The sequence below is a fragment of the Corythoichthys intestinalis genome, chromosome 16 (genome assembly GCF_030265065.1).
Source record: "Corythoichthys intestinalis isolate RoL2023-P3 chromosome 16, ASM3026506v1, whole genome shotgun sequence".
NCBI classification, from domain to species: Eukaryota; Metazoa; Chordata; class Actinopteri; order Syngnathiformes; family Syngnathidae; genus Corythoichthys; species Corythoichthys intestinalis.
In genome coordinates, this window is record NC_080410.1 from 45,153,052 (window position 1) to 45,177,815 (window position 24,764).

At 38.0% G+C, this 24,764-nt stretch overlaps 1 protein-coding gene across 1 annotated transcript; it reads right to left on the minus strand.

Moving 5' to 3' along the window:
• Positions 1–16,385: 16,385 nt before the first annotated feature.
• Positions 16,386–19,522, minus strand: LOC130904476 (immunoglobulin lambda-1 light chain-like). Its single transcript, XM_057817239.1, has 4 exons — positions 19,483–19,522; positions 19,076–19,409; positions 18,474–18,499; positions 16,386–16,760 (listed from the first exon to the last, which is right to left on the minus strand). The coding sequence occupies exons 1-4, from the start codon at positions 19,520–19,522 to the stop codon at positions 16,441–16,443; spliced, it is 720 nt and encodes a 239-aa protein (XP_057673222.1). The 3' UTR covers positions 16,386–16,440.
• Between the last annotated feature and the right edge of the window lie 5,242 nt (positions 19,523–24,764).

Sequence of the window (24,764 nt, forward strand, 5' to 3'; positions counted from 1 at the left end):
CCTGACAAAAGTCTTGTCGCTTATCCATTTTGTCGAAACAATTTCTAATAACCTAACTTTTAATTATTCAACTGGTTTCAGAAATGGCTCATATGAAAGCTAAGACCCTCCCAAATGATGTTGAATGTACAAAAATTAGGGCTGTCAGACGATAAAAGTTTTGAATCGAGTTAATTACAGCTTAAAATTTAATTAATCGTAATCAGTCGCAATTAATCGCAATTCCCAAACCATCTATAAAATACGCCATATTTTTCTGTAAATTATTGTTGGAATGGAAAGATAAGACACAAGATGGATATATACATTCAACATACGGTACATACAGTAAATACTGTATTTGTTTATTATAACAGTAAATCAACAAGATGGCATAAACATTAACATTCTGTTAAAGCGATCCATGGATAGAAAGACTTGTAGTTCTTAAAAGATAAATGTTAGTACAAGTTATAGAGGTTTTATATTAAAACCCCTCTTAATGTTTTCATTTTAATAAAATTTGTACAAATTTCAATCAAAAAAATAAACACGTAGCCCGCCATTGTTGATGTCAATAATTACTTACACAATGCTCATGGGTGCTGAAGCCTATAAAATCAGTCGCACCCAAGCGCCAGCAGAGGGCGGCAAAACTCCATAAAACACTATTAACATGTGGAGATTTCACTGTACTGTCATTTAAATCTGTCGGAGCAAGGCATGTGCGTTAATTGCGTCAAATATTTTAACGTGATTAATTTAAAAAATTAGTTACCACCCGTTAACGCCATAATTTTGACAGCCCTAACAAAAATATATTTGTTTCACTGAAAAAAGATTTATCATTTAATGAAGACATAACGGTCAAATTTTGGCAAGACAAAAGTTTTGTCGCCTACAGAAAGTAGTGTGAAAATTGAACACAAAATGTACTTCAAATACAAAAATATGTTACATAACAGAAGCGAATTAAGTAGTAGTGCTGTGAGATCCAAATTTTATATTTTTCATGACTTCCATGGGCTTCGGCAAGGATTCATACAATTTATTGATGAAGTCATCAGGAACATCAAAGAAAGCAGTCTTGCATGCCTCCCAGAGTTCATCAACATTCTTGGGTTTCGTCTTCCATGCTTCCTCTTTCATCCTGTTCATGTCTGATGACTGGGCTGGCCAGTCCTGGAGGATCTTGATCTTCTTTGCCTTGAGGAACTTTGAGGTAGAGATTGAAGTATGCGATGGAGCACCACCCTGCTGCAGAATTTGTCCCTTTTTATGTTTAGCAATGTAAGAGGCAGCTTTGTTGATATTTCAGACTATTTATGTTGCCTTCCACCCTGCAGATCTCTCGCAGGGAAGGAAGGCAACATAAATACTTCAATCTCTACCTCAAAGTTCCTCAAGGCAAAGAAGATCAAGATCTTCCAGGACTGGCCAGCCCAGTCACCAGACATGAACATCATTGAGCATGGTTGGGGTAGGATGAAAGAGGAAGCATGGAAGACGAAACCCAAGAATGTTGATGAACTCTGGGAGGCATGCAAGACTGCTTTCTTTGATGTTCCTGATGACTTCATCAATAAATTGTATGAATCCTTGCCGAAGCCCATGGAAGTCATACAAAATATTAGATTTGGATCTCAGAGCACCACTAATTAATTCAATTATGTTATGTAACATATTTTTGTATTTGAAGTCCATTTTTTGTTCAATTTTCACACTACTTTCTGTAAGCGGCATAACTTTTGTCTTGCCAAAATTGGACATTTTTACATTATGCTGCAAAATTTGTTGGTAGTCTTCAGACTTCATAATGCCATGCACGTGGTCAAGCAGTCCAGTGCAAGAGGTAGCAAAGCAACCCCAAAACATCAGGGAACCTCTGCCATGTTTGACTGTGGGGACCGTGTTATTTTCTTTAAAGGCCTCGTTATTTCCCCTGTAAGCTCTATGTTGATGCCTTTTCCAAAAAAGCTCTACATTTGTCTCATTTGACCGGAGAACATTCTTCCAAAACGTTTTTGGCTTTTTCATGCAAGTTTTGGCAAACTCCAGCCTGGCTTTTTTATGTCTCCGGGTATGACATGGGGTCTGCCTGGGTAACCTACCCTAGAGTCCCTTTTTGGTAAGTTTTGACACTTTTGTACCCTCGGACTGCAGGACAGCTTGAACTTGTTTGGATGTTAGCCGAGATTCTTTATCCACCATAATCTTTCGTTTAAATCTCTCGTCAATTTTTCTTTTCTGTCCACATCTAGCGAGATTAGCCACCGTGCCGTGGGCTTTACACTTATTGATGACACTGCGCACGGTAGAAATAGGAACATTCAGTTCTTTGGAGATGGAATTTTAGCCTTGAGATTGCCCATGCTTCCTCACAATTTTGTTTCTCAAGTCCTCAGACAGTTCTTTGGTCTTCTTTCTTTTCTCCATGCTCAATGCAGTACACACAAGGACACAGGACAGAGGTTGAGTCAACTTTAATCCACTTTAACCGGCTGTAAGTGTGATTTTAGTTTTTGCCACCACCTGTTATATGGCACAGGTAAGTAACAGGTGCTGTTAATGACACAAATTAGAGAAGCAAGACATGATTTTTCAAAGGGGGCCAATACATTGTCCGGCCCATTTTTGGAGTTTTGTGTAAAATGATAATGATTTTTTTTTTTTTCCTTTTTCTTTTGTGTTTTTTCATTGCAAGCAAATTAAATGAAGATATTACTACTGAAGCATTTGTAATTGCAATCATTTGCTGGGAGAAATTGAGCATTATCTGACAGAATTGCAGGGGTGCCAATACTTTTGACCAGCAGTGGACGCCACAGTTTTAGTACATTTGGTACAGTACAAGTGTGGCCAACATGTGATTATTTGTACTGAATAAATATATTGTATATATGAATAACACAATTATTAATGATTACAATGTTCGTAAAACAATATTAATGACTTTGAAATAATAAATGAAAACAAAAAAACTGAACTATACTCTCTATATGATGCAAAAAAACACTCTTATGTTGATCGTAGAGCTATCCAATAATAACTTTTTAACCAATATCATGATATTGTCCAACTCCAAAAATCCGATACCGATATCAAACCGATACCTATATACGCGTTTGTGGACTTAACATATAATGGCTAATTGTATTGTGATGCCCCACCGGATGCTTGCTAGTGATAAACTCATTCCAATTCACAGCAGTTGGATGAAAAGAGCTTGTTTTTCTGTTTATTATTTGTTTTGTGGAATATCCTACTATGATTTCTTGACCAATGTATTGATAAATGTTGTATTGCCAAATCGTGAGATCATTATCGTGAATTGAGGCAGAGTTAGTCCCCCTTGATTTTCATAGATATCATTGGACAAGTAAGTAAAAATAGTTTGTTAGTCCCGTTAACTTATTTACTGCTTCTACTCCATATGCCAATTTTTCTTGTTGACGCATTGGCCTCCATTGATGGCAATGGATGGTCAATTTTTTTTTTTTAATCTTCTATTTAAGTCAGTAGCACCGAAACATGAAGTTTCGCTGCCAGCCCTCCCAGTTGTCAATCAGTGATTATTCGCCCATCTTAAAGCAAAAATATGGGGTCTTCCACCAGCTCTGTGTGATTTGAGAGAAATGAAACACGACTGCTTTATTTGCATGCGGTTAAAAAGAAGGAGAAAAAAAGCCCGCAGGTGTATCCTGGGACAGTCGCGAGTCGCCGCTTCATTAGCCGAGCGCGAAGACTCGCTTTCGCTAGCAACTTTCCACATCTTCTCACCAGGGGCGCAGGTTTGGTCTCAACATTGGTAGGCCCGATATAACAGCATAACTTGCAAGTACACTTTTTGCTCGGGATGGGACATTAACAAGACCAAACAGATTGGGTGAACAGGGGTCAGGGCTACATTTTTACGAATATGAAACTAATTAATTGATATGCTAAATCAGGGTTGCTCATTACGTCGATCACGATCCACCAGTCGATCGCAATGCTTGTGTGGGTTACTCACAGCATCCTCCCCAATTTTTTTTTAACATACATAGTTCATTATGATTATGTTGTGTGGATGTTGTGTTATGTGAGCATCATATGAAGTTATGCAGCACCCGTCTCTCTCTCAGCAGCTTCTTGCTCACGTTTTTATGGTTCTATAGGTTCCAGCAGAGTTCACGTTAACAGTTGTAGTAGTGGTAGTAGTAGTAGGGCACTTCTAAGCAGCTTCCTACTCGAGTTTTGCAGGTTAGCAAGTTCACAAAGTTTAATGTTGTGCTAATTCTGATGCAGGTCGGACTTTCAGTAGCAAAATTAGTGGTGTGTTTCCCACTAGAGGTAAGATCAGGCGTAAGAAATCCAGCCCGACCCGGCCTGCAGCAATTAAAGCCTGAGCCAGCCCGAGTTCGAAACCCCCCAAAATTTTATGTTTTATTTGTAGGCCCGAACTTGAAAACCCCCCGGAATTTTATGTTCAGGAGGACGAGGAAATGCAGGGATGCGATGCATGGTTGCGTTTTGTGTAGGGCTCCAGCTATCGACTATTTTAGTAATCGAGTAATCGACTGAAAATTCTAGAGATGCACGATAATATCGGTCACTGATAATTATCGGCCGATAATGGCAATTATGACGTCACACAGATAATCCAGATAAAACGAAATTCAACCGATAATGCAATCCGATAATTATATACTTGAGTTAGCTTCCAAATGTCCAATTTGTCCAATTCTGCTAGTTTTAAGGAGGTGTTTTTGCAGTGTAGTAATATGATATGTTAGGAATGGCTTACTTTTAAAGGCATTTTTGTGCAACTTGGGTGTTTACTCTCTAAGTAATTGTTGCCAAAAGCTTACCATTACACAATGTCATTGCCATTGTTTACATGTTGGAATTTACTACTTGTTCACATTTGATGTGGAAAAAAATAGCACTAAATTACATTTTTGCACAGTAACATTTGATCTTTGTACACTAAAAAATTTTACATACATATTTGAATAGAATTATCGGCGTGACATTATCGGTTATCGGGTGGAAGGGGCAGGAAATTATCGGTTATCGATATCGGTTGAAAAATGTATTATCGTGCATCACTAGAAAATTCTATCGATTAATCGAGTAATCCGATAAAACATATTTTTTTAGGTATAGAGCAATTATAAATACACATGAAAAAAAAAAGACATTTCATCTAATATTGAACCATTTTCAGTCAATCAATGTCTTCCTTTTCGATGTAAATTGATGAAAACAGCCAACAATTGCATCTCAGATGTGACTAGAATTTTTTTTTACTGCCTTCCCTCAAAAAACTGCTAGATCTTATGAAAAAAACCAATAACAACATATTTCCTACCTAAAAATGTAATTACGCTTGATAACGCACATTACTTAAAAGCTAGGTGTTTTTGCCACGTGTTTTAATTAAATTTCCATTTGTGTCAAGCTATTTCTAACTTCTAGTTAAGTTTTAAGTTAGTCTAAACTTTAAGTCCTGATAGGATTTTGAGTTTTTGCAGTGTTCAAAATAAATGTATGATACCTGCTGTATTGGAGCACATTAGGGACCAGTGCTACTTGGTGTTTTATTAGCAATGACTACCGAGCTAAAACTGACAGTTAGCTTAATTATGTTTTAATTTTACACCCTCATCACTCTACAGCGCTGTGTTTTTACTGATTAAATAAAGCCTGTATGTAAGAAACGTTAGCCACGCATCGACAGTGGTCATAATTAATAGAAACGTAGCCCTGCGCAGGGCTAACGTTAAGGGCGAACATTACGTGATCGAGTGACAGTTACGTTATATTTATTAGCGCTGAGAAGTCTACTGCTATAAGTTGGCGGCCGCTCAGACTCGGGCGTGTGTCATTTCGTATCTAGTTCTAAATACATTGATATCTATGAGAAGCATTAGACGCAACCTGCTACCATCTTAGCATCATACATGCGGGCGTAGTTTTTAGCAATGTCAGCTAGTTTGTAGCGGCTGTCGGCTGCAGTAAGTTTTTTTTTTTTTTTTAATTGCTTCTTCCTCTACGCACGTGTCGTCAGCGCGTTGTCCCGCATTAAAAGTAGTTCGGGCAAAACGTGATGTTTAGAGCTGGCAAAATTAAACGATTCCTCAAGGTGAATAAAATTACTCTGATCAGTTTTTAAACTCGAGTTACTCGAGTTGCTCGAGTATTCGTTTCAGCTCTAATTTTGTGTGATCACATTTGTGATGATGCTTGTGCATAACGATAAAAAATTAAAGCCTGTCTTTTGTAACGTTTTCTCCCAGTTAAACAATAAACATTAATATCTTTTATATTTGTGTGTCTGCTCTATCAGATGGATAGTGGATTTGACTTTTATTTTTATCTTTTCGAGTTGGAAGAAAAAAACGGAAGTGTTCTCAATGTTTAAATAGTCTATATATTTTTATGATCATAATAAATGCATTTACACAACGAAATAACGCTGGAAAAGTTAAATATATTTCTCGTATGGAAGCAAAGCGCTACATTCATTTACATTTAGCGAAGCCGACACAGGTTTCTGTTTAGCATCTTCAATAATCAATTTGAAGCCTTTCCATACCCTACTCCTACCGCAGTGCATGTTTTTCTTTTCAATTCCCCTGTCTTTAGTTTGTTTTTCACTTCTTGCTGCTTTATATCGAAAAAGAAATACCAGGATGCAGACTCGCGAAGGGCGCCAGGGCGGGAGGGGAAGATTAAAATGAGGGTGGGGCCACGACGTTTACGTTCGTTTATGAATGATTAGTTTAACATTCATACATCATTTTAATATAAATATATGAATACTAGGGCTGTCAAACGATTAAAATTTTTAATCGTGTTAATTACAGCTTAAAATTGAATTAATACTAATTAATCGCAATTAATCGCAATTCAAACCATCTATATAATATGCCATATTTTTCTCTAAATTATTGTTGGAATGGAAAGATAAGACACAAGATGGATATATATGTTCAACATGCGGTACATAAGGACTGTATTTGTTTATTATAACAATAAATCAACAAGATGGCATTAACATTATTAACATTCTGTTAAAGCGATCCATGGATAGAAAAACGTGTAGTTCTTAAAAGAAAAATGTTAGTCCAAGTTATAGAAATTTTATATTAAAAACCCTTTTAATGTTTTCCTTTTAATAAAATTTGTAAAATTTGCAATCAAAAAATAAACTACCGTATTTTTCGGACTATAAGTCGCACCAGCCATAAAATGCCCAAAGAAAAGGGAAAAAACATATATAAGTCGCACTGGAGTATAAGTCGCATTTTGGGGGGAATTTTACTTGATCAAATCCAGCACATAGAACAGATATTTCATCTTGAAAGGCAATTTGAAATTAAAATAAAATATAGAACAACACGCTGAATAAGTGTACAGTATGATAATGTTACATGATACATGAACAACAAAATGTGAACGTGGCCAGTATGTTAACGTAACATGGCTATTAAGAGTTACTCAGATAACTATAGCAGAACATGCTAACAAATTTAGCAAACCATCAGTGTCACTCCAAAACACCAAATTAACATGTGAAATGATATAAAAATGTGTTAATAATTTCACACATAAGTCGCTCCTGAGTATAAGTTGCACCCCCAGCCAAACTATGAAAGAAACTGCGACTTATTTTCCGAAAAATACGGTAGTAGCCTGCCATTGTTGATGTCAATAATTACTTACACAGTGCTCTTGGTTGCTGAAGCCTATAAAATCAGTCGCACCCAAGCGCCAGCAGAGGGCAGCAAAACTCCGCAAAACACAATTAACAAGTGGGCCTTTCATTCTACTGTCATTTAAATCTGTCTGAGCTGGGCAAGTGCGTCAAATATTTTAACGTGATTAATTTAAAAAATTAATTAACGCTCGTTAATGCGATAATTTTGACAGCCCTAATGAATACATATGAACATATATTTATTTAAAAAAAAGTTAGCGAGAGAGAATTCCAGGCCGAACTGACCCGAACGTAAATAATTGACATTTTGGGCCCGACCCGACTTCGGATCGGGTCAGGTTTGGGTCTTTTTAAGTTACCTACAGTGGCTGCTGCTTACCCAAAAAAATACTTCTTATACTGTATCCCTCATCTTCAGAAGAGGGGGCATTTGGTCGACATGTATTTCTGTCGGTGCTGTGTGTATGTGTATGTGTGTGTGTGTGTGTGTCGGGGATGCGTCAAGTCATCAGCAAATCAAACGTGCAATTGAGGGGGGAAAAAATGGACCGTCTCATTCAGCAAGTGAAAAGGGGTAAAAGTAAGTTTGAACATAATGAAAATAATTCACTTAATAATGTGAGGGTCAATTCTATCCTTACAACTAATGGGAAGACAATCTAAATTACCCGTATAACTGAAGTCCTTATATAATGCAAATAAGGTTGCTTAAAAGTTGGTGGGGACATTTTGAGCATCCTCAAAAGTTGGTATTGTTATGTCCCTACCGTCCCGATGCAAACCTATGCCCTTGCTTCTCACCTTTTTTTGTGAAAGAAATCCAATGAAACTGTTTTTTTTCCCCCGTACACATTTCAACATCATGTTCACAATGTAACATCATGGCCATTAATGATTAGAATAATCTTACTTTAAAGCGGCATTTATTAGCCCTCAAGAAAAAGGATTTCAACGTATTCTTTATTGTATTTTATTTTTTATTTTAAACATCTCCTTTTTTTCAAGTCATTTTTATCAACATCAATACTGTCGCCATGGAATCAGAAATATGTCGTAAACTGAGGACCCCTTGATTAAAGAGGAACTAAATGCAACTTTATTCAAGAAATTGGGACTGTATATGTGCCTTCATTAGTCTGCACTGACTTGAACACATTCATTTTTCTTCTCTTAAATGTTTTTATTTGAGCTATCCGATAATGCATTTTTAAACGAGAGAGAGTGACCTAATTTTTTACTCAAGTAAGAGTAGCGTTACTTCTACATATTACTCAAGAATAAGTATTAATCCAAAAATTTACTCAAGTTCAAGTAAAAAAAAAAAAAGTTGAAAACAACACACAAGTACTGAGTAACAATGTGAGTAACCACATACAATGTCAGATTTTTTATTAAAAAAAAAAAAAAAAGCGTTATACTTTTTTTCTCAGCACAACGTCATCTATATGAACTATTCTTATTATACTCTACAAACCTATTACATGACCATATAAGGCCAAAAGGATGAAACAAAAATAATAGAAAAAAATATCACCAGAACAACACTTGAAACATCTAAAGAGCATGGGTGCCCTCTAGTAGAGAAAAAAAAATGTTACTTTTGATTGGTAGAATGTAGGATGTGGTCATTGTTGCCACGTCTCATTGGCAAAGCCTTAGTTGGCATCTTGGGCAAAAAAAAAAGAGGAAAAATGTGACGACCCTCATGTTGCCTAAAGTAGTGGAGTTGGAGTAGTGTTTCTTCATCACAAATCTAAACAAGAAAAAAACAAAAATTATTGCGTGGTAAAACTACTCTAAGAAGTACATTTTTCAAAAAAATTACTGAAGTAAATGTAATGCAATAAATGTAAAAAACGTTAACACCCACCTCTGGTCCCGATATTGTCCAACTCCAAAAATCCGACACTGATACCAAACCGATACCGATAAATGCGGTCGTCGACTTAACACGTAATTGCAAATTATATTGTGATGTCTCACTGGATACTTTAAAATTGATGTATGTCACAATTTCAGGGTTTTCTAAGTAAAATAAACATTCTGTGAAAAATAACCACTTCAACTGAAGTTATAAAAAATAAATGTCCTGTATAAGTGATATGAATTGAAATGAGCCAAAAGGTACATAATTAATTAAATAAAAGGAATCATTCACAATGAAATCACGTGAATAGTACTTACCTTAAAGAGGCACTAGGGGGCGACCAATGCATTACAAATACAGTGGGGCAAATAAGTGTTTAGTCAACCACCAATTGAGCAAGTTCTACTTGAAAAGATTAGAGAGGCCTGTAATTGTCAACATGGGTAAACCTCAACCATGAGAGACAGAATATGAAAAAAAGAACAGAAAATCAAATTTTTTGATTTGTAAAGAATTTATTTCCAAATTAGAGTGGAAAATAAGTATTTGGTCACCTACAAACAAGATTTCTGGCTGTCAAAGAGGTCTGACTTCTTCTAACGAGCTCTAACGAGGTCTAACGAGGCTCCACTCCGTATAAAAGACAGATGTCCTCAAGCTCAGTCAGTCACACTCCAAACTCCACTATGGCCAAGAGCTGTCGAAGGACACCAGAGACAAAATTATACACCTGCACCAGGCTGGGAAGACTGAATCTGCAATAGGTAAAACGCTTGGTGTAAAGAAATCAACTGTGGGAGCAATATTAGAAAATGGAAGACATACAAGACCACTGATAATCTCCCTCGATCTGGGGCTCCATGCAAGATCTCATCCCGTGGCGTCATAATGATAACAAGAACGGGGAGCAAAAATCCCAGAACCACACGGGGGGACCTAGTGAATGACCTACAGAGAGCTGGGACCACAGTAACATAGGCTACTATTAGTAACAGAATGCGCCGCCAGGCACTCAAATCCTGCACTGCCAGACGTGTCCGCCTGGTGAAGAAAGTACACGTCCAGGCCCGTCTGCGGTTTGTTAGATAGCATTTGGATGATCCAGAAGAGGACTGGGAGAATGTGTTATGGCCAGATGAAACCAAAATAGAACTTTTTGGTAGAAACACAGGTTCTCGTGTTTGAAGGAGAAAGAATACTGAATTGCAACCGAAGAACACCATACTCACTGTGACTTTCTGGCTGTTTTTCTGCAAAGGGACCAGGACGACTGATCTGTGTAAAGGTAAGAATGAATGGGGCCATGTATCGAGTGATTTTGAGTGAAAATCTCCTTCCGTCAGCAAGGGCATTGAAGATGAGACGTGGCTGGGTCTTTCAGCATGACAATGATCCCAAACACACAGCCAGGGCAACAAAGGAGTGGCTTCGTAAAAAGCATTTCAAGGTCCTGGAGTGGCCTAGCCAGTCTCCAGATCTCAATCCCATAGAAAATCTGTGGAGGGAGCTGAAAGTCCATGTTGACCAACGACAGCCCCAAAACATCCCTGCTCTAGAGGAGATCTGCAAGGAGGAATGGGCCAAAATACCAGCAACAGTGTGTGAAAAGCTTGTGAAGAGTTACAGAAAACGTTTGGCCTCCGTTATTGCCAACAAAGGGCACATATTGAGATGAACTTTTGGTATTGACCAAATACTTATTTTCACCATGATTTGCAAATAAATTCTTTAAAAATCAAACAATGTGATTTTCTGTTTTTTTCCCCACATTCTGTCTCTCATGGTTGAGGTTAACCCATGATGAAAATTACAGACCACTCTAATATTTTCAAGTGGGAGAACTTGCACAATTAGTGGTTGACTAAATACTTATTTGCCCCACTGTACAGGCAGGCAATCATAGGACATGCCAATTCAATGGCAAGTCACAAGATCCATTTTGCTGGGCTTTTGCGCAAATTATCGTATTTAATTTAGGGCTGTCAAAATTAACGCGTTAACGGGCGGTAATTAATTTTTTAAATTAATCACGTTAAAATATTTGACGCAATTAACGCACATGTCCCGCTCAGACAGTATTCTGCCTTTTGGTAAGTTTTACAGTAAGGCTTTTTGTGCTAACAGCGAACTCTTGTGGTCGCTTTGCGACATGGTTTATTGGTTTTCTCCTCTCGTTCAATATGGCTGCAAGACGTCTCTGTTGTGCTTATATGATCCTTGGACAAGATTTGTCCGTAAGTATGGTTGTTGTAAAGAATGTACATATTATGTTAGTAAGCGAAATGTTATATTTTTTGTATGAGACGCTATTTGTTTATGTTTAGTGAACCTGTATAGCGTGCTAAGCTAACGTTGTTGCTAATGCAATGCTTGTGTACTTTTTTTGTAGTTTTAAAGGGGACAATGGTTTGAGACCAATTTATTAATAAATCAGATGAAAAAGGAAGAAGTCTGATTATTAAGGCGTCGTTCACTAGCTGTCTAGCGTTGGAAAAAGTAGACGCTTCGGAGTGAGGACAGCATAGACAGATTTGAATGACAGTAGATTGAAATGCCCACTACAGTCCTTATGCACCGTATGTTGAATGTATATATATATATCCATCTTGTGTCTTATCTTTCCATTCCAACAATTTATTTTATATATATAATTCACAGAAAAATATGGCATATTTTATAGATGGTTTGAATTGCGATTAATTGCGATTAATTACGATTAATTAATTTTTGAGCTGTAATTAACTCGATTAAAATTTTTATTCGTTTGACAGCCCTAATTTAATTTCTTTTCTAGTTTTCTTAGTGACTATTTCAGTAGTGAAATGTAATGAGTTCATAATTCATTATTTTTCAATCGTTTATTGGTTATTTAATTTATGCACCATGAATGCACATGGTCTGCTCACATAAAAAAATCCCAAGCACTTAAATGGTAGAAAGAACAATGTCAATATCCTCCAATTACATTCAAAATAGGTTGGCAACATTTCACACAACCAGATATGCAGTCGTAGAAATTATTTAACATTATCATTTTGATCCTAGTCTGGCAAAGTAAGTTGGTTTCACTTCACGATGATCTAATCTGAAGACCATAGGCGATGTTTGACTTTTGTGGCGGGGGGGGGGGGCAAAATGTTGATGACCCCGAAATGCAGTGTTAGCTATAATATTAACTGAGTTACAAGATATACAGTAGGCTTAGATAGTAGCTTAGCCCATGCTCTTACATACACGCATCCCAGCTGTGTGGGTGTGTGCAGGTGCGTGTGTGAGATTACGTTTTTTTTTTGTTTTGTTTTTTGTCTTACCTATTGGAGAAGTAGACGCCGCATTCTTTTTGACAATGAGCGTTTTTTTGTTTCCCATCATTTTTTAGGGTTAACGTCTTTAGTGGAGCAAACTTTTTGGCGGTGCTCTCCGGGGTTTTATGGTCGTCCTCTTAAATCCTTGCTTCTAGATCAATAGGTTTGAAATATAAATCCGTATATCCATCTTGCCTTTTCTGTCCTCAGGTATTTTTTTTTTTTTTTTTTTTTTCTGCAAGGCAAATGACCAACTCTGAGGTGCGAGTCACATGATCTGTTTGCCAAATAACTTTGACTCATTATAAGAATTTTTTTTTTTTCATCTCATTCATTTATGTTGTTTGTTTTATGTGTTTTTTAGGCACAATCTTAATTTTGAATTAATATATTGGAAAGTCCATTATATGCAATTACATTTTCGGCCACCCGGGGGGCTGAACTGTTTGGAGGAATGACACCGAACTAATCACCTTCTGCACTGATTAGTTCTTAAAGTGATCCTCTAACTTAAATACATGTAGGCTCTAATAAACCACAATTGTTCTCGTACCAAAATATGTTGTTAGAAACACATAAAATGTTAAATCAATGGCAATATTTTATAATATTTAGTCCATATTTTGACCGTTAGTTGGCGCCATAGTTTGCGGGCTCTCAGTGATGATGTCATTGGGATCTTTCCAAATGTGTAGCGTGTTCAACAATTGCTTATTGCTGCCTAAACTCGCGAAGTAAAATGCCACAATGTGCTGCGTTTGGATAAAATTTCCAGTCAAATGGAAACAAGGGGAGTGAAGTGAGTGGTCAATGTGGAATTATTATTTTTAGTGAATAAATGTGCATAAGTGGAAGCTCCATCCGTGTCACATACTGAATTAACAATATTTGCAACATTATCTATAGTCACTGGTATGGATTGATTTGGCCTTCTTCTCCGTCATGACAGTTTAGAATTCATCGATGTAGTATATGGACTACGTGTCCCATAATCACTCTGGGCTCACCTAGCCAATGGCATGGGACGTGGCAAATCTAGTTTGCCATTTCATGATAGTAGTGTGTGCGCGCATTAAAAAAGTTAGCAAGCGCCGCTGAAGTCACGTCTGCACTCTTCTCATTACTACACAACACCAGTATATGACAATCGACTTTCATAAACAGGACGAGTTGGAAGCACAGCGCTCTTAATTTCATTCAGCTGTTCGTTGTCAAAGCGAGGTTGTTCGCAGCAGCCAAATCGGTAATAATGTTTTGGCGGACTTCGTTGTAAATATCCGGCGTTGTGCCGAAAAATAGCCGCGCCGCGCGAAATGTCACTCCTGACGGGAGCGCCCACACGTCAACAACACCGGCACGCCATAGATGGTCCACAGTCACTCCGGAGCGGTATACGTTGAACAATAGGATCAGGGGTCGCGTTAACCGAATATTTTCCGTCGTTGACCGTTTTTTTAAAACGGTGACGCAAAAAACTGAAGCCCATCCGTCATTTTGACAGGTTGCAATTCACACCCCAGACCACACGGTGGCGAGTGAGCATATTAATTAGCTATTGTCTCTCTTGATGCATGACGTCGTTGGCCTTACTCGGAAAAATGTCAAGGCAACTGAGTGTTTGCCTGGCACGGCCAGACTCTTCTCCCTGTATTTTTCAAGAAAAGTCTGGGACACAGCCTCTCGAGTAGGTACAAAATCAATCGACAAATCAGATTTGTTTATTTGCGTGACGTGTTTTTCACGAGCAACATCACTCTTGCGCGCCGAAGTCGTCTCTACAACAACACGGATGGCGGGAGAGCCGAGAATATGTTCCAATCCGCGGTAAATTCAGTTTTAAATGAGCTAAGACACATCGACACGAGACATTGACAACAGTCTGTCTCGCGCTAGCCATGTTGAATAAACTCCGTTCTCCTCATATGTTTACTCCCGCGCGCAAGTCCCTCGTCCGGCCCTCGTCGCTTTGCTAACAGCACGTCTGCCCGTCGCTGATTGGTGCACTCCGCTATCTGTTTGCCTCTTGTCAAGCTTGTTCGGACAGAATATTAATTAAAAATGAATGAAAACTAAATACTATTGAATATGTCATTATTATCATTTAAAAAATGTAAGTGACGGGTAAAAATAGATTATGACCGGATTTTTATGACATTGTCAGTCAAAATGACAGACAATGAAAAAGTCTAGCGCAACCTCTGAATAGGATATAATGGGAACGATTGGCTCCGGCGCTAGTTTTTGCCGGACCTGGAACGAAGATGCATTTTGCGCAGTTGGTAACGAGGAAACCGAACTTTTAACAGCACATCTGCCGCATGAGGCGATAAATCGCAGCGGAAAAATTACCGCCTTCATTTTTATGTATCGCGCGATAAATGGAATTATTACATATTGCGACAGGCTTAGTACTTACTCTCAAATGTAATCTTTTATGGAGCACTAAACATTATGAATTTAGAAAACAACAACCTGAAAATTAATTGGGAAGAACATTATTTAAAACATTTATATTTGTTATATCTGAAAAAGAAAAAAAACTTTCTTCCATTTGTGAATGCACATGAGAATATTGAAATTGTATATTGTTTTAAATTAGGACTAAAATTTTCTGTTTAATTTCTACTTCTACTAATTTCTCTAAAATTTTGTACCTTGTTCTTTCAGAGAATGACGTGAAAGCGAAGTGCTCATGAATAAAGATTGTTTATGAATGATTAAAAAAATGTTCCATGTTGTCAACATGAATTAAAAAATAATATTTCATGAATTTGAATTTTTTTTTTTTGTCAGGAAGTATTTTATACCTGTTAGATTTTCAGTGCAACATGTTCATCATCAGGGGTGGGTGAGAACCTCTGGGTACCTCACGATGCGATACAAGCTGATCTCTAGGCGCCGTCCAATCCATTTGAAGTGGGAGGTTTGGGAGCCAATGAACAAACGCCACCCTTCCAGTCAGACGTCAATGGCAATCAGTGGGAGCCACTGCTAGGCAATGAGTTCGTTTTGGGGCATTTCACAACACGAAGTGTCATGTAATTGCCCAAAAGACTGCTCTGGTTTCAGTGCTTTTGAGGGCGCTAGATGTCCAATCCAGTGAAAATAAACAGCATGTCTAGGGCGGTCGATAGCAACCAGTGAACTAACATAGACACTATTCTTATTGAATATTTTGGTGGCAACCTATTGGATTCTTATATTTTATCAAACAGCAACACCTTTTCAAAATGAAATATCAATTATTGGCGGTGGCATATCAATAACCTTATGGGCAATAAAGTATCGCGATAGATCACCTTTTCAATATATTGTCACACTACATGTCATCATTTTTAATTGGTGTGTTCTATCATTTTAGGGAACAGAACAAACACAAAACAGTCTTTTGGACAAAATATTAGTGCTTCATTTTGCATTTTTGTAAAGTCTGATAAGAATATGAGCTCAAATCTTAACATACTCAGTCGAAAAACCAATGACATATTTTTTTATTGAAGTATATTGAGTCATTCTAGTAAAATTAAAGCAGAATGCGGTAAAATCACTCACTACAAACATGCATACACATTGTTGTGGTGTTGCTAAGTTGCACACTTGGACTTCTTAATGGTGTTTTCAGCAGACTGGGAGCCCAAAGACACCTTACAAGTGTAAGGGACGTCTGAGTTCCATTCGGACGTCTGCACGGTGAGATAGCTGCTGATTTTGTAGTTGCCGTTCGATTCTCGCTCAGCAGGACCGGTGGCGACGGCGCCCGTCGCCTGACGGCCGCAAGCCATCCAAGTGACGTCAGCGTACGGGATGGACTGGGTGGCCATGCAAACGAGTGTGGCCTCTTTGGACTGGAGCTCATCATTGGACGGAGGGAAGACAGTCACCACGGGGGGAGTCACATCAGAGCCTGGAGGGATCAGATCTGTTAGTTGACAGCATCTGGACTCAAGTACAAAGGTTAATCGGTAGAATGGATACAGTAATTAATGTAGTGGAATAATGTTAGATGATGACTACAACAAATGATTTTGGCTCTCTAGGCTGCAAAAATTTATGCTCAGCTTCATTTTATCTTCATCTAAATACTTTACGTAAAGGCTGAAATGCACTCATTCATATTTAGAGGCATGTCAAATACTTTATCATCCTAAAATTTCAAAAACAAAAGAATTAAACCTTAATTTATGACATATTTATAATGCATCCAAGAAACCCAAATTTAGTCATGATTAAAAATGGGAAATTAGGGGAAATATTGAAACACTAACTAAATATGGAACAAAACAAAGAAAAATATATATTTACTGTGCCTGTATCGCCAAAGGTACCTGACTAAAAAGTATACTAAAATCTACACCAAGAACCACCATGACTAACATGAAGGAATTTATCAACAAACATTATATGTACAAAATATTAAAAACATGAAATAACAGTCAAATATTGCACATATATCATAGCTGCTGCATACTGTTTTCATTTAGGTAACCCAACTTAATCATACATTTTCATGATTGAATTTTCTTTTAAAAGTAAATGTGCAACAAAAGCAAATAACTAATAATGGCACTTACAAAATATGTAATCTCGGGCTGTCAAACGATTAAAATTGTTAATGGAATTAATTACAGCTTAAAAATTAATTAATCGTAATTAATCGTAATTAATCACAATTCAAACCATCTATAAAATATGCATATTTTTCTGTAAATTATTGTTGGAACGGAAAGATAAGACACAAGATGGATATATACATTCAACATACGGTACATAAGTACTGTATATGTTTATTATAACAATAAATCAACAAGATGGCATTAACATTATTAACATTCTGTTAAAGCGATCCACGGATAGAAAGACTTGTAGTTCTTAAAAGATAAATGTTAGTACAAGTTATAGAAATTTTATATTAAAAACCCTCTTAATGTTTTTGTTTTAATAAAATTTGTAAATTTTTCAATCAAAAAATAAACTAGTAGCCCGCCATTGTTGATGTCAATAATTACACAATGCTCATGGGTCCTGAAGCCCATAAAATCAGTCGCACCCAAGCGCCAGCAGAGGGTGACAAAACTCCAAAAAACACAAGTAACAAGTGTACATTGCATTGTTCTGTCATTTTAATCTTTTTGAGCGGGGCATGTGCGTTAATTGCGTCAAATATTTTAACGTGATTAATTTAAAAAATTAGTAACCGGCCCGTTAACGCGATAATTTTGACAGCCCTAATGTAATCATTTACAATGATGGTCCTCACACAGATTAATGGAAAAAATGCCAAAGTGCAGAATGTAACCATACATAAATCAACTGCGTTAAAAGAAAAAAAAAGATATATATCTATATCTATATATCTATATATATAGACACAATATAGTATATATAATATAATATAATATATTACAGTAATTACTCTTGAGCTGTAAAAACCTTTTATGTATTTTTTTTTTTGTTTATCTGCGCAATATCTTACAATAACATTAACTATCAAGAGTCAAAAATGTAAAAGATGAAGCAGTGAAAAAAAAAAAAATTCAACAAATATATTCAATAAGGCATTTATTGATTGGTACATGCATAAATGTAACCTATTTGATGATGAATTCAAAGTACTTACTTGTCACAAGCAGCTTGGTCCCTCCGCTGAATACCACAGTGAGTACACTTGTGCTGACGGCCGTACAAAAACTCACACTAGTCCTCAACTTCTTTATGACATTTTCTTTGAATCCGAGATGTCAACATTCACTCCTGTGTCTTTTAACTCCTCGTCAGTGGCGGTGCTGATCGTCCACACGTCTGTCAAGTGGTCACCGTGTTGGAAACGTCCCTCAGAGGAGCATCGCAAAGGCGGACCTTGGAAAACAAACAGGTCCACTGATTAAAAACAACAACAACGCATCGAAGACTAAAACCCTGACCGATCATGGGATGAGAAAACACAATTTTTTTATTTGATGCACTTCGGCCTCCCCAATAAATCCTTCCACAACTCAGCAGCCTGCCTCATCATCTCATCTGAAGGAAACCAGAATTATGATGTGGCCCATCACTTCGACACCCCTGGTCTGGATCAGGCAAAGTCCAGTGCCTGTTTACAATTTCACCTCACATCATTCTAAATAGCATCGCTTCTTCTGCACAGGTAAGAATCTGACATGTTGACTCAACAAAAAAAGCAGACGTAAGTGAGCCAGTTTTTGTCACTGCGCATTTCACTGTGATACTACTTCAGCAGCAGTGCTATCCCATGTGTCACAATAATACTCAGCAGAATCTTCTACCTTTGCCTGTTTAATGATGACTTTGAAATCCACATCGGAGGACGCTTTGGCATCGAACTGGCTAGAGGAGAACCCTGAATCATAGCTAGGTGAGGACAGTGAACGACGATGCCGCAGAATTAACTGTGGAGCATTTCCAGGAAACTGTCTATAAAATCTGATGTAATCACGATCATCCCTCTCAATGTTGCAATTGAAAATGACCTCTCGTCCTACAGGAACGCTCAGATCCGCTGGCGTCAGGGTCACCGCTTTGGCTGCGTCGCCACCTGTAAAAAGACAAAAACAACAACCGTTAGCCGACTCCAACGCGTGGAAGAGAAATGATAAAGAGGGTCTTACAAGTAACCGCGGCGATGAGAAGGCAGAGAATCCCCAACATGGTGTCGCTGATCATCAGTGAAGCAGTATTGGATGCGCCCCACCGCTTTTAAATGAGAGGGAGAGGAAGTACTTTCTCATGTGGGGCGGAAAGCTGGGGAGGCTTTACATGTCCATTTAATTTTGCTTCAACCTTTGTAAGGTTAGTAACTGCTTTTGGTATTTCAACTTCACCTCATTAAGACAGACGTGGACATCACTTCTTGAGTCTGGTAGTGCTCAGTATGAAGATTTGGTACAGTACAAGTGTGGGCAACGTGTGTGATTGTTAGTGTATAATAAATATATGGCGGAAAAAACAGACAAGACTGAAAAAGCAGTTTCTGCTCTTGCACTCCTCTTTAAAAGAAACTGCTGTATTTTAAGCCAAAACAACTGTTGTGTTTGATAGAACAATATGTCTACATTCTGCCATAGCAGACTCATGGCGCATTAAGCCCCTGAAATACTTTTAATTTGTCCGTTTCATTTTGAGTCGCTACTCACACCAGCTGTGATAACACACAACACTTTTGCCACACACATAGCCACAACAAAATGTTCCCACAACAAATAGATGCTAGAATGTCAGGGACAATGACAAAGCCATAACCTTGTACGCCCTGAAACTCAGACCACTAATCTTATGCACGAGACTGCTGTGTGATCAACAACCGCAATGGAGCTGCTTGACTGGACGCTGAGTTATTGTAAACCCAGATTGTTGATTGTGTTACTGCACAGTTTGTGGCCATGTGATGTATTTAACTGTACCATGTTTGATTGTGCGTCTTTAGCTGTATGGGGGGAACGGGAAACTGATAAGCATATGCTTCCATCCGTCTGCCTTTGTCTTTTCTTCGGTTCTTTCTTCCTTCGGGCAAATCATATCACATTTTCTAATTGTCAATGATTGTCAATGATATCGATGATAATGACAATAAATATTCATTCATTCATTCATTCAAAAGTCCGCTAGCTTAAATGCTATAAAATGCTAACTTTTTTTTTTTTTTTTTTTTTTTTTTTAAACACTGCTCTTAACAAATGGTTTAAACACATATTCCAACAAAAAATAAACCACAGCCCTAAACCCTAACCTAAACCCAAAATATGCCAATAAACTAAATTACGAATGCATTAAAACACTGGATTCAGCCATGTGAAATGAGGTATGTCATATTCACTGTCGCCACTAGAGGGCAGTGTATCCACCCAAAGCAATGAAACTAAATAGAAACACTTTCAAAACAAACCATTACAATGCCACTTTTATGAAACGAATACTTGAAGCACCAAAATTTCATTTCAAATCTTTTTTGTGATTGAATAACTCGAGTTAATCAGTTCATCGTTGCAGCACTAGTCTAATGTCAATTACAACGTAAAAACCCCATTGGATATTCTTGGAAATTGTAAATGGACAATTAGATTAGAATCCCTCTGATTCCTACCTGAGTTAGTCCCCTTGATATTAATGGCTATCATTGAACAAGTTAGTAAAAATAGCCTTCATGTGTCTTTTTTTGGTCCTTTTTACACTTATTTACTGCCATTGACATACCAATTTTCCCTGTTAACTCATTGGCCTCGATTAATGGCAATGAATGAATGATTTTTTTTTAATATAACGTCTATTACGTCAGTGGCACCGAAACATAATGCCTCCCAGTTTTCAATCGGTGGTTATTTGCCCATCTTAGAGCAAAAATCTGTGGTCTTCCCATCAGCTCTGTGTGATTTGAGAGAAATGACACATGAGCGCTTTATCTGTACGCAGTCAACACAGAAGAGAAAAAAGGCCCACAGGTGCATCCTGGGACGGTAGCGAGTCGCCGCTTCATTAGCCGAGCACGAAGATTCGCTTTCGCTGCCACATCACCTCACCTTTTTTTTGCTCGCAATGTAACATCATGGCCATTATTGATAAGAATAATCACCCGATGAGCTTACTTTCAAGAGACATTTACTAGCCCATTAGAAAAAGGATTTTAAAATGGCAAGTACTTACAGTGGGGCAAACAAGTATTTAGTCAACCACTAATTGTGCAAGTTCTCCCACTTGAAAATATTAGAGAGGCCTGTGATTGTCAACATGGGTAAACCTCAACCATGAGAGACAGAATGTGGAAAAAAAAACAGAAAATCACATTGTTGGATTTTTAAAGAATTTATTTGCAAATCATGGTGGAAAATAAGTATTTGGTCAATACCAAAAGTTTGTCTTAATACTTTGTTATGTACCCTTTGTTGGCAATAACGGAGGCCAAACGTTTTCTGGAACTCTTCATATGCTTTTCACACAATGTTGCTGGTATTTTGGCCCATTCCTCCAAGCAGATCTCCTCTAGAGCAGTGATGTTTTGGGGCTGTCGTTGGGCAACACGGACTTTCAACTCCCTCCACAGATTTTCTATGGGGTTGAGATCTGGAGACTGGCGAGGCCACTCCAGGACTTTGAAATGCTTCTTACGAAGCCACTCATTTGTTGCCCTGGCTCTGTGTTTGGGATCATTGTCATGTTGAAAGACCCAGCCACGTCTCATCTTCAATGCCCTTGCTGATGGAAGGAGATGTTCACTCAAAATCTCTCGATACATGGCCCCATTCATTCTTTCCTTTACACAGATCAGTCGTCCTGGTCCCTTTGCAGAAAAACAGCCCCAAAGCATGATGTTTCCACCCCCATGCTTCACAGTGGGTATGGTGCAATTCATTATTCTTTTTCCTCCAAGCACGAGAACCTGTGTTTCTACCAAAAAGTACTATTTTGGTTTCATCTGACCATAACACATTCTCCCAGTCCTCTTCTGGATCATCCAAATGCTCTCTATATAGTGAACCGCAGACGGGCCTGGACGTGTACTTTCTTCAGCAGGGGGACACGTCTGGCAGTGCAGGATTTGAGTCCCTGGCGGCGCACTGTGTTAATGATAGTAGCCTTTGTTACTGTGGTCCAAGCTCTCTGTAGGTCATTCACTAGGTCCCCCCCTGTGTTTCTGGGATTTTTGCTCCCCGTTCTTGTTATCATTTTGATGCCACGGGGTGAGGAGGGAGTTGAAAGTCCGTGTTGCCCTACGACAGCCCCAAAACATCACTACTCTAGAGGAGATCTGCATGGAGGAAAAGGTCAAAATACCAGCAACAGTGTGTGAAAAGCTAATGAAGAGTTACAGAAAACGTTTGGCCACCGTTATTGCCAACAAAGGGTCTCTCATGGTTGAGGTTTACCCATGTTGACAATTACAGGCCTCTAATATTTTCAAGTGGGAGAACTTGCACAATTCGTGGTTGACTAAATACTATTTGCCCCACTGTATTTAGCACATTTATCTACATTGTTACAATGCCCAACGTGTTTTTGTTTCGTTTAATTATTTATTTTAAACATCTCCTTTCATCAAGTCATTTTAATCAACATTAAAACTGTCACCATGGAATAAGAAATATGTCGTAAACTGAGGACCCCTTTATTAAAGAGGAACTATATGCAACATTATTCAAGAATGTGCCTTCATAATGAGTGACATTGTAATTGCATACAATGTCAGATATTTTTAGAAATAATAATGTTCTACGGAGTGATTCATAAAGACCATTGTGGTATATTAAAAAAAAAAAAAAAAAAAAATAACTAGCTGGTTACAAGTATTTTATGTAACTTCAATTTTTTATTTCATGAGCACCACCAGCGGCACGGACAACATCAAGCTGATATGACTTTTAGTTTGTTACAATTACTTACTTGTTAAAAAGACTTTTAATTCTTATTAAATTATTAATTGATTGATTAATTATTTTTTTAGTCTATTTCAATGATTTTAAAATGAATAAATTAATATTATTATTTTTTAAGTATAACATCATCTATATGAACTGTTATTATCATACTGTGCTAACCGATTACATGACCATATTAGACCAAAAAAAAAATCACCGAATTCAGACCAGAACAACACTGTCCAATAAATACCGAAATGAAATAAATGTAAATACCTGGATGAGCACTAATTATCTTTTACTTAACCCTGAAAAGACAGAAGTCATTATAATAGGCCCTAAAAGTATGAGAGACTCTCTAACTTCCCAGATAGTCACTCTGGACAATGTGAGTGTAGCCTCCAGCACCACAGTTAAAAACCTAGGAGTTCTATTTGACCCAGACCTATCATTTAAAGCTCATATTAAACAAACCTGCAGAACGGCCTTTTTTCACCTGTGCAACATTGCCAAAATTAGGAATATTCTGTCTAAAAGCGATGCAGAAAAATTAATTCACTCGTTCGTTACATCTAGATTGGATTACTGTAACTCCTTACTCGCAGCTTGTCCTAAAAGTTCCCTAAAAGGTCTTCAGCTAGTCCAGAACGCAGCAGCAACACTTTTAACAGGAACTAATAGAAGAGAGCACATCACTCCTGTGTTCCAAGCCCTTCACTGGCTTCCAGTCAAGTTCAGAATTCAATTTAAAATCCTCCTTCTTACATTTAAGACCATTTATGGTTTGGGGCCATCTTATCTCACAGATGCTCTGGTTCCACATCACCCCAGCAGAACACTTCGTTCCCAGAATGCAGGTCTACTGGTAGTTCCCAGGGTCTCTAAAAGTACAGTAGGCGCTAGAGCCTTTAGTTACCAAGCTCCTGTCTTATGGAATCAGCTTCCAGCTAATATTGAAGAGGGTCACACAGTCTGTACATTTCAGATTAAACTAAAAACGTTCCTATTTGACAAAGCTTACGGTCAAGCTAGTTGAAAACAGACTAGACTCACAGTTTAGTTATGCTGCCCTGGGAGCTATAATGCTGGGGGCAGGGGCGGACAGGGACTAAAAAGCAGCCCTGGAGTTTGACTCAGCCCAGCCCACAAGAATCGCTGTATACAGACCCTCTAGGGGGGTCCGGGGGCATGCCCCCCCCCCCCCCCCGCCCGGGAGAATTTAAAAAAATATTTTATTGTAAAATGCATCAATTTCGTTCACTTTGAGAGAAAAATGAGGAAAATGTATCTAGACCAGACATGTCCAAAGTCAGGCCCGGGGGCCAGATGTGGCCCATGGACAAATTTCATCCGGCCCCCAGCCTCTGTCATAAAATCAATAACGTCTGGCTCACACACGGACTTAAAAAATTGGTCAGCAGCACTGCTACCAGCATATGAAGTAGCTTACACACTAAATGCTGCTCCTCATTTACCTGCTATAAGGCTGTGGCACTCCACACAACATTACCCCGTGTGACCCTTTACTCCCAATTTTCTAAAAT

Excerpts from the sequence above, each read along its gene's own strand:
- LOC130904476 (XM_057817239.1), bottom strand. The coding sequence starts at position 19,522 with ATGTTGGGGATTCTCTGCCTTCTCATCGCCGCGGTTACTT. Across the intron at positions 19,410-19,482 it reads TCTCATCGCCGCGGTTACTT|GTGGCGACGCAGCCAAAGCG; the intron begins GTAAGACCCTCT and ends GTCTTTTTACAG. Across the intron at positions 18,500-19,075 it reads GCTGCTGAAGTAGTATCACA|CGGAGGGACCAAGCTGCTTG; the intron begins GTGAAATGCGCA and ends TGTGGTATTCAG.